Source organism: Bemisia tabaci, chromosome 1, assembly GCF_918797505.1.
Source record: "Bemisia tabaci chromosome 1, PGI_BMITA_v3".
NCBI classification, from domain to species: Eukaryota; Metazoa; Arthropoda; class Insecta; order Hemiptera; family Aleyrodidae; genus Bemisia; species Bemisia tabaci.
This window is the reverse complement of record NC_092793.1, coordinates 45,089,150-45,099,774: the sequence shown is the minus strand read 5'-3', so window position 1 is coordinate 45,099,774 and position 10,625 is coordinate 45,089,150. Positions and strand designations below refer to the sequence as shown.

General features: G+C 37.6%; 1 protein-coding gene across 5 annotated transcripts in view; it reads right to left on the bottom strand.

Annotated features, from left to right (window-relative positions):
* Positions 1–1,590: 1,590 nt before the first annotated feature.
* The window catches only part of kis (chromodomain helicase DNA binding protein kismet), a 252,200-nt gene continuing 243,165 nt past the window's right edge, over positions 1,591–10,625 (bottom strand). For all 5 annotated transcript variants that reach the window (XM_072301409.1, XM_072301419.1, XM_072301422.1 and 2 more), the window contains one exon: positions 1,591–9,238. In XM_072301409.1, the coding sequence (XP_072157510.1) occupies positions 7,124–9,238 (2,115 nt within the window). In that variant the 3' untranslated portion in view covers positions 1,591–7,123. The remainder of the gene's footprint in view (positions 9,239–10,625) is intronic.

The window sequence follows — 10,625 nt, the reverse complement described above, 5'->3', positions numbered from 1 at the left end:
CAAATCCAACGATATGCAGCCTAAATATCCACTTCCCGCTCTAGGCCGCCATTTTAAGAAGGACTGATTTTTCTGGATTGATTTTTCAGAATCGTTTTTCTGTTCTCGAAAAACTGTAGGCTTCCGAGTATCACACCAATCCGTCAATAAACAACGGAGCTGCCAAATTTCCGCCATTTTGAACTTTGACCGGCCGCCATTTTGTCAAAAATGAACATTTTGACCTGCGGTTTGCGCCAAAAGGTTTCTTTTTTTATTATCTTTCGAATGAGGTATCACGAAGGGGGGGTTGCCATTTGAAAAAAAAAGTCAGCCCCCCCCCCCCCCCCCGAATTTTGGGGGAACCAAAAAGTTGCTACTTTAGACCGAGGAACATTCCCAAAGTTTCAAACTTCTATCTCAATTTGGAAAAAAGTTACAGGGGTGGTCAGTGTTTTTTGGATAACCCTGAATAACACTAAACGGATGATGTAGGACACCCTGAATTTTTCTTAAAAGGCTCATTTTTATACTATTAAACGTAACATCTCTTAACTTTGCCGTGCTGTTCATTTTCACAAATAAATTGTGCTTAAATTTATTTTTAGGTTGTATTTTGAAGATAGGTAGGTAGAAACTTGGCTCTACCGTCCCCTCAGATATTTACTTCGGAAAGTCTCTCACAGCTATTCGTATTGAATTTACGGTGAAATTCATAGACTGTTGTGACAATTGACTTTTCTAATTCATGCTTATACCTTTTAATTCAATAACTTCATAAACTGCGAGAGTTACAGCCTATTTTAGGTACAAAGTTCTACGGCTGTAACGTCCACAACAAAACCTTGTAACGTCCGCAACGCCATAAAAGAGGGAATATCTCAACAAAATCATATAAACTTTATTTGAGATGGATACTTCATTGAAAAGAAGACTCAATGAGACGTTACCAGGGCTAACCAGAATTTAGATGAAGTAAATAGTTTCTATAAAAATTGAAGTCAAAGTAAGGTCCTCAAAAATGAGAGGTTTTTTTTGTAACGTCCGCAACGGCCTTCCTTGATCTGTATCTTGCATTATACATTATCTTATTCAACACAAATTTGCAGCATGATAGAAAGCAAGGTACATACTCAGTCTTCGAAAAATTTTGAATTTTGTGGGCTGAGCAGACCAACTTATGGGCAGATTAAGGCATTGAATGTAACGTCCGCAACTAAAATAATTCCTCTACAGTGTTCTGCCTTCCCGGGCGCCATGCGCCTAAAAAACGGGCCTTGGCGCCTAAAAATTGGGGGGGGGGGGGGGCTGGGCTATCATGGCGCCTAAAAAATTTTGACAGATTGAACTCGCAATTGGGAAGCAGCGGCAGCGATAAAGCGCTCCCTATACGCACCGTTTGCAGCATCGCCATGGCCTGTATGCAACAATTTAATTTGGCTCCTAAAAAATAGTAGATGGCTCCTAAAAATTGGGCTTTCCAGCCGAGGTGGCTCCTAAAATTTTAGGCGGAAGGCCAATAGTGACAAGCATTTCATGGATTTCAAATGGGATCTTTTTGAAAAAAAAAAAATTCCTAATTACGGTTGCAAGAAAAAGAAAACTACAGGATTTGCACAGTAGTTAATACATTTATTTTTGTAATTACTGATAAAAATTTACAAATTATTTACAAAAAAGTAATACAAGAAAACTTTCTAAGTAATAGGAAGAAAAAAGGGAAAGGGATCGGCTTTGTACAGGAAGGAAATTAATAATCTAAATAAAGACAAAGAGAAAACTTACTTCTTCCTCTCTTTTTACCCCTTAAAGCTTGGGAGTTATGGAGTTACAGAACAACCGGGATTTATATGTTCATAAAAAAATGCAGCTATTAAGTTGATGTTTTTCTTAAAACGGATGACAAGTTACCTAAAATTTTGAAATTTTCACAGTTTTGAAGCAAAAAAAATGTTTGACTGTAAAAGGATGTTGATCATGAAAATGCTTTCCAGCAGACATATGTTGCGAGAAGTTTGAGCTTTTTATGTACCGCGTTGAGAAGCAATTAGAACCATTCAAAAGTTTAGACGGAAAGCAAAAATTCAAGGTTTGATGGTAAAATTTTAAATCTTTTCGAGAGCTAGCCACCTTCTTAAGCAAATAAATTCTTTGAACAGATGATGGCAAGCAATGGAAAAAAAATGAACTTACAAAACAAGAAACTGATGTCTGATAACTTATCCAGTTCGACTGTTGGCACAGCATGATTGTTTGTTGAGGAAAGAGAGGGAGAGAGGGAAAAAAGTAGAAACAGGGAAATCTTTTTCTTACAGTGATCAAAATGATTATGTGAATATAACTCGAATGGGACGAGGTGAAAATTAAATGTACAATTAACGAAGATACAAGAGATTGCACACACCAGTCAACCAAAGACAGAACGAAAAACCAGATTTGATCAAAATTCTTTCCATTAAAACAACAGCAACAACAGGAAACAATTTCAAGCGATACGATAGATGATTCTCTTTTAAACAAAATCTATACAGTACTACTTTTTAAGGACAAAACTGAGCTTCCCAGAAATGAGGAAGCTTTTATGATTAACTTTGAGTACCTGACAATACATCCTTAGACATTTTAAAAACAGTTACTTATGAGCAACTCAGTTCATCAGAAACCACCAAAAAGTATAAAAGTTTATTCTTGAACAAATTATTTGTCCCATACAAGCTCACCCAGAGAATTAAAGGGTTGATCCTAACCAAAGCAGACATTTACGTTGCCACACTTGTTTTCAGTGACTTTCGAGCGTTTCTGTACGTTTCAGCCCTAATCACAAAGAGACGTTGAGGACTGAGAGAAAGCAGAACGTATCAAAAAGCGATTGTAGTTGCAAAAAAATCAGTGTGGGGCATAAGTCAATTACCATTAGCTTACACAAACTAGGGGGAGAAAAGTTTTCTACACAAAAAAATATTGTCTTTTTTTTCTTTTTTTGCCGGGGAGAGGATTAATTTATTTACATAGAAAATGGGAAATAGAAAACCCTTTTGTAAAAAATTAAAGAGCTTTCACCTGCGGGCAAAAGTTTTAAAGAATTTTCGAGTAGTTTCATAAAATATCTGAATTGGCAATTGGAGGGTCTAAAGAACAAACCAACAGATTAAAAAATATACATAAAAATTACTTTGAGGTTGTTATCGTCGAAAATTTAGATGAACTGTTGAACATGGCTCAAAATTTCCGCTAAACTTCGCTTTTGCAAAGTTGTGGCATGTGGCCCATACTGATTTTGAGTAAATTAAAACCATTAAGGAATCAAGACCATTCCAGGGGAAAATCAGTGATTCAGAGTAAAAGTTTTGGAACAAAATGTGTCAAAGAACAGACTAAAATAAATGAAACATGTGCTTAATGGTTTAACCATAAAAAAGAAAGATTGAATCAATACTGACGTAAAACTTTTTACGCTACTTTTAAACAAGAAGTGTTTACAATAAGGAAAAAGAGAGATTAATCATTCTCCTAAAATATTCAATGAAAAGGGGTATAAACAGTGTTCGAAACTCACCTTTGAATTTTAGAAGCCATGTGGTGCATCAAGCTCAATTTTTAGGCGCCATTGAAGGTTTTTTAGGGGCCAAATTGACTTTTTGCCTATATATTACGGCGCATTTAGTGAAAAGCTAGACGCAAAATGTTTTTGTAACAGAACTAGTAGTAACTGTAACTTGCGGAAGACAAAAGCACTAAGAATGAAATCGTGAAGAAAAGAAAAAGCAAGCATTCACTTGTAGAGCTGAAAATTCTGAGTTTTTTTTATTCAAATAGATTTGTTTTTCTTTCTTTATGTGACTTCCTGTGAAAGGGGGCCCTTCCCTTTAGGGGCCACGTTGGCGCAGAGACTTCATTTTTTAGGCGCCATGGCCGATTATTTAGACGCATTTGGCGCCTGTGAGTTTTGAACACTGGGTATTAAGTAATCTAAAATATCAAGGAAAAAATGAAGAAAGGTTGTTAGGAAGAGCAGTCTATTTCATTCATTCATATTCAATAATTATCGATCTTCAATGCCCCAAAAAAGTTTTTGTAAGATAAAACTGCTTAGTTTTAAATTTTGCTTCAACTCTGAAAAGAATGAATTCAACTATTTATGCATTAAAATCAAAAGAAAGAAGGAAAAAAACATAAGCGTACATACAATCACATTCATTCATTTTCGAGCAATAAATAAAGACAGGGACAAGAAAAATAAAGAGAGAGAAAAAAAAAAGAAAAAAGAAAATGCTATCACAGTTAACAATAAATTATGAAAGAAAAACATAATACTTTAATTTGAAAATAAATATAAAAATGAGTCCATAAAGTCTTCAGCCTAGTAATCAATACTATCAGAAAATGTAAAACATGTTCTATTTTTAGCTTTGAATGTACAATTATACAAAGAGATAAAATCAAGTACTTGTTGTTTACACAATAAAAAAATAAAGGTTTTGAAGAATGCCTTCAACAGTATCGCTTGCATTCAATTATGATTTATATCTTTTATGATACCTAGTTATTAATTTTTCTTCATTTATTTTTAATTTGTGGGCCAAATGTAGCTTTGATTTTCTTTTATACTTCAATACGCTTGAGGCTATAAAAAAGAGGATTAAAACGCCCATCCTTTCGAGAAGTGGCACGCGAAGAGTGGGAAAAACGGGAAAAGATACTAAAATTCAAGAGTAAATGTAAGTTGCATAATAAAACAAAATACAAATGCAGTCATAATGCATTCGGCTTTTACATTTTATTGTAAAAAATTTTTTAGTAAAATCTTATTTTGACTGATGAATAAATACGTATAAAATCATGGAAACTTTCCTTTGTTCAGATGGACGTAGTATAATACTATACATGATATTTTAAAAGACAATCCAAATACTTAACAACTGAAAGTGAACAACTTTAATGACAAGAATTTTAAAATAATCACAAATCAAAGTCACATACTGAAGGCCCCCACATATGAGCTGCACTCAACTTCCCGATTTTGCAAACTCAAAATAAGAGTCTGGCTCATCTGCAAACTCGAAGAGTTTGCATACGTCCCAGTCATTCAAGTGCACATGATTATTCCTTTTCTTTCCTTGTTTTCTGTCTTGCCATCTAAACACATTTTCAGAACTCAGTTATGCACTTTAAACAGATTTATCTATCTCATCTTCGCAATTCCCATTCAAGACCACTGTGGCTAAGCGAACCAATAAGGAAAATCAGTGCATTTCTGCTGCGGCATGCGCAGAGTAGCATTGCAAACAATAACTATTTACCACAAACTCCTGTAGGACTTATGCTTATACTCATGTAGGTACCCGTTGAGTCGTTCGGGAATTAGACTTCATTGTTCACTTTCTCATTAGTCCTCATCCTTTTTTATCATGTTTCGTGAATGTATTATTTAAACCAAGATAGCTTCCTTGTATTTTTAAGAAGTGAAGTTATGATCGATGAATAATATTCGTACATGGCCAGTGAAACTTGAGAGCAATCCACCTGACTGTGGGATTGGAGTCAAACCATCACCCTACAGACTTATTAAGCATTGAATGAAAACGGACTAAAGAATGGGGGAAAATGACGACCTTGGTTGGAATCTGCATAAAAATGAAGAGGATCTCTCCATCAGGAAAACTCACAAATTTGTCAACGCCGAACAAATTCGCGGGAGAAGAATTTAAATCACAGAGCAAGCGGAGACCAAGGATGAGTTCCACACAATACCGAAGGATGTTGCAGAAAAAACCGAGGCGGAGCCCAATGAAACCCCCCCTTTTGCCAGTGACTCAACCAATACAAAACCGACAATGAAAACGATTCATTGCAGACTTGGAGGCATCAAGCGATGTATTAAGTTATGTAGACTAAGACAGCTAGGGGAATAAATAAATAAACAATTTTTTTGTAAATGTTTGATCTTGAGTTTATACTTTTTTCTCCATTCTAAAATTGCACGAAAATATGTCTTTTTCATTTCTTTATGGGTTTCCTCATTATTTGCGGTGTAGCTCATCTACAGACGCTCATGATAGTTCAAGAAGTCTCCCAGAATCTAGCCAGTGAGCTGGCTGACCCAAAGAATTCCTATGAATGAAAACTAAAGAAAATTTATTATCGATTAGGACGATTAGTCTGCAACTAGAGCTTAATTCAGTGACAGTTCAAGTGTCAATTACTTATTCTTCTTCTCTCTTTGGGTGGTACTGGAAAATTTCATGTGCCGGAATAATATTTAAAAATAAGAAGTGTTAATCCTGAAGAATACCTGGGACATATAGTTCATTCTGTAGAAATAAAGTGTCGACTTGAAAAAAATATAACAGAGGTATCCACTGCTTCTATTAAAAAAAATTAAATGTGTAGCATTATTTGATAAAAGAGAAAAAGTTGTAGAAGGGGTACATGCAAAACGGGCCATTTTGGTTACTCCCTTTAATCAAACTGAATTCAATTCATTCATGTTTTCTTAATAGACCTTTTTAGGCTCTGGAGGAATTCATGATCCATGCTGACATTGTACGAATGGAAACCTACCACATTTTGTGAATGGAGGCAATTTTTTTTTTTTAAAACATGATACTTGACTGAAAAGCGTAAAATGTAAGGTAAGTAAACGCACTCATCTGAACAAAAGAAGGTTGTCTTAATAACAATGATAGAAGGAGTAAGTCATCTGCTTAAATTGAGTTGAAGAACACACTTTCATTGCTCCACAGCTTCAGTGATGGCTGTCCACCCAATATAATTATAGAGATAAGCTATGAGACAGCTTTTAAGAATTTGAGGTATTCCAAAATAAAATGTTTTGATTCCGCTCTGACAAAATGATAATGAACACATCATGAATTGTCATCATCATGATGAACACACGAATTGTTCATGATCACCATCATTGAATTGAAACAGATTAGTGTGCAAGTTACTATTTTGTTAAACTGAGGGTGGAAGGATCAAGTGACAATTTGATCAAAACTCAGGGAGCTAAAACTTAGAGGTAAGATAAAGTTAGAGGGCATGGAGACAGTTAGGCCTGACAAAATCAACCAACGAATAAGGTATGTACAAGAAACCGACACAAAGTTCAAAAATGATCACTGAGTATTATCTACTTGGCATTTTACACCTCATCTTCTTGAGCTGATGCATTTTCCTGTTCTGCTTGCTGCTGTAATGCTGCTGCTCTTGCCGCTCGAGCAGCTGCAGCTGCTGCTGATCTACTGGCTGATGATCTCAAATTTTTCCTTTCTACGGCTAATTCAGGATCATTAAGGATGGGAACTGGCTTTTTTGATCTAGGTCTACGTTTCTTAGCTGGCATTGTTTCTTCCTCAGGTACTGCTTCTTCTTTATTTAGTGTCTCAGTGGAGGTGTCTGCCTTGTTTGGCGCTGAGAGTTGGTCCTCATTGCTGTTGTCTTGTGGTTTGTTGATCATAATTTCGACTTTTGATTCTAATTCTGAAGCTTGTTCAACTTCTACAATGGGCAAACTCTCCGATGTTCCTTCGAGGATAGAGGTTGATAACACAACTGGCTCTGGGGCAGGAGTTGCGGCTTTCGGTGGCTCGTCAGGCACTAAGATGGGAGGAGGGGAGGGAGCGGGTGATTGAGCAGAGGGTTCAGAGATAGAGACTGCAGAAACTAAAGGAATTTGCAGTGGAGATGAAGGATGCTTTGGCGATAAAGACGAAGCAGGAACCGAAATGGGGACCGGTGACGGGGTTCCTCGTTTTGAAGGGAATGTGGAGGCAACAGTTATCTCTACTGCCGGTACTACTGCCACTTGACTGATCAGCGCTCCTAGTTTGCTCTCTTTCATAGATTTTCTTGATTGCTCTTCAGTTGATGTAATTGTCAAGGAAGGTTGCTCATTAGCACTGCTACTACTGTAGCTTGGGGACCTGTCTTTGGAAGGCAAGTCCATTTGAAGGTTTTGACTTTCCATCATGAACTTTTTAGAGGGTGGAACTGGAATTGATATGGGGGAGTCCTTTATTTTTTTGGAACTGCTTTTGTCACTTACTTGCGGACTAGGCTCCCTGTGCCTCTTTGACGAATGCTTCTCTACCAGATCTGCAGTTGATATGGACAACTTACGATCATCGAGACTCTGTGGGATCCTTGCAAAAAGCTCAGATTTGCTAAGACTATCAAACGCTTCTTTCATTTCTTGATCGTTTCTTGTTTTTTTTGGATCAAACGCAGCTAAAGATGGGAGTGAGGACATCATTAGGTTCTTCAAATTTTCTACATCCTTACTAGTCGGCTTCTTAGTGAGGTCAGGGAGGCGGCCAGCTCTTGTCAAACTTTCTAATAGGTGAGATTCTTGAGGGAACTGATACTGCTGAGCAGATCGACTGGATTTTTGATTGGGACCAGCAGCAGCAGATGATGTAGTCGTTGAAGCAGAGGCTGTTGCTGTAGATGCTCGACTTCCACTTGACGAATTCTTATGCCTTGATGAAGTTGGCATTGATTGAGATGCACTGGAAACTCCTAAGCCCCCATTTAACATGGCCAAACTTTCGTAGCCAGCCCCTGGCTGGAGTGAAAAGGGACTCAAACCACCCAAACCGAGCGAAGGATACAACAAACTTGGGTTTGGAAAGAAGTATGGCAAACTACTGGGTAGATTGGAGGCTGAAGACGTTGGTGTTTTACTAACACTGGAAGAGTCGGGCTTGCGACTTTTGCTATTTACTTTATTCGAAGTGCTACTTGATTTGGTGGCTGTTTCATTTATGGCAGAGGAGTCAATCCCTGCCAAATTCGGAATACCTAAACCAGCTAAATTGGCAAATAAGGAATTAGTGAGGTTGATGTTACTCAGACCGCTCATTCCTGCCAGTGCACCTAAATTAGGTAAAAAGGGGTAGAATGGATTTGGTGATTTAGGATCAAAGCCGCTGAGACCTGTAAGTCCAGAAATGAGGGCAGGATTCAAGGCACCTAGGCCTGCTGAGGCCAGCGATGGATACTGCAATGAAGATGCCAGAGAAGTGGGCAGACTAGATGATTGATTGACAGATGTTTGGGCATTTTGAGGGTTAGCTAGAAGACCACCTGTTCCAGTGTTGCTTTTCCTTTCAGCTTGTACTAACCTGCTTTTCAAGTCGTGCGGCAGATTACCTCTTTCTTTGACGAGTTCCGCCCATTTGGGGTCAATATCAAAAGTCGGGTTATCAGCAAGCCACTGAGCCAGTCTCTTCAATTGTGGAGCCTTGGAGCCCGTTAACTGAAAATTTAGGGCATAGAATTAATTAAAAGGAAAATTGGCAAAATACTTAGTCTAATTCAAAATTCAACTTGTTTTACTTAGTACAGGAATTGCAAGTGAGTAAGAGTTAAGAAGTTGCGTAGGATATTTCCACATTTTTTCTCACTTAATGTTATTTTTATAATCCCATGGATGAACCGTGTAACACTGCTGTCGCAAAATTTATTGATTGTCTGGTGTACACAATCGCTCTGGCCTGAATTTCTCCCTCTATTTGTACTATTCATATAATTTTAACCATGGTGGTATCAATTGCCATCTGAGGAGGGTACAAACTTTCATTTCTTTTGATGCACCCTAGGGTAGTCTCCTTTAACCCCCCCCCCCCCCCCACCCCCAAATGGGGTATTGGGGAAGCTGAGGATACCTTCATTAAGTTCTTAGGGGTTGATGTACCAAAAGTTTTTGTCCCAAAGCTCAATTTTTGGACATTTCCAAAAAAAAGGGTAGTGAGATGGATAGTAAGAAAACCGGGCATGATGAGCCTGATACGAGGTCTGTTTGATTAGAAACCGGATTTTGGTCATAACTAGCCCACAATGCGTCCAAATTACGTTTTCTTGAGCTTTTCTGATAGCTGAAAATATATTTAAGAACGCTACGTTCACAAATTTGAAAAATCATAATTAACTTTGTTGGTATGTGGCTTGAAGTAAGGCAACCTCAAGGGTGTTTTGCGATTTTTATGTTTGACCGAACTTGTCTCTCTTTTTTCGGTCTTGCACTACATTTTTCAACCCACAAGGACGATTGGAGTTTCGACTCCATATCGTAGCCGTACACTAAAGTATTGTCACCGAAAATTATCCTATTCAAAAATGTAGGATCATTGTTAGAACGTTCAAGCAGCTAAAGGGAAATTGACATTTGGTTGGATTTTCGTTCAACGGACAACAATCAAGGGGCAAGTGCACCTGAAACTCGATGCGTGTCTACATATTCTATAAAAATTGTATGTACATAGCCTTCAGAAATATTACTCTGTTCAACAAGCTCGAAACGACCATTTTCGAGCACTTTTACCCGCACTTCTTCCACGTGACAAATGTCAGTTGCCGTTGAGGGTAGATTCCCATACTCCTCATTTTCGACGAACTCCTGACCAGTTTTGAATCGTTTAACCCACTCAAAACAGTGGGAACATCTCATACAAGGATCTTGGTAAACTTTACTTAGCATACCAAAAGTTTCGGTACAAGGTATACCGAGTTTAAAACAAAATTAAATGTTGAGTCTTTGCTCTATCAGTGATTGCATGCTGAAAATCGCAAAACGCACCTGACTTACTCGTATTCAAGATGACACAGAATAAACATTGATCAAAATAAACAAAATCTGTGAACGT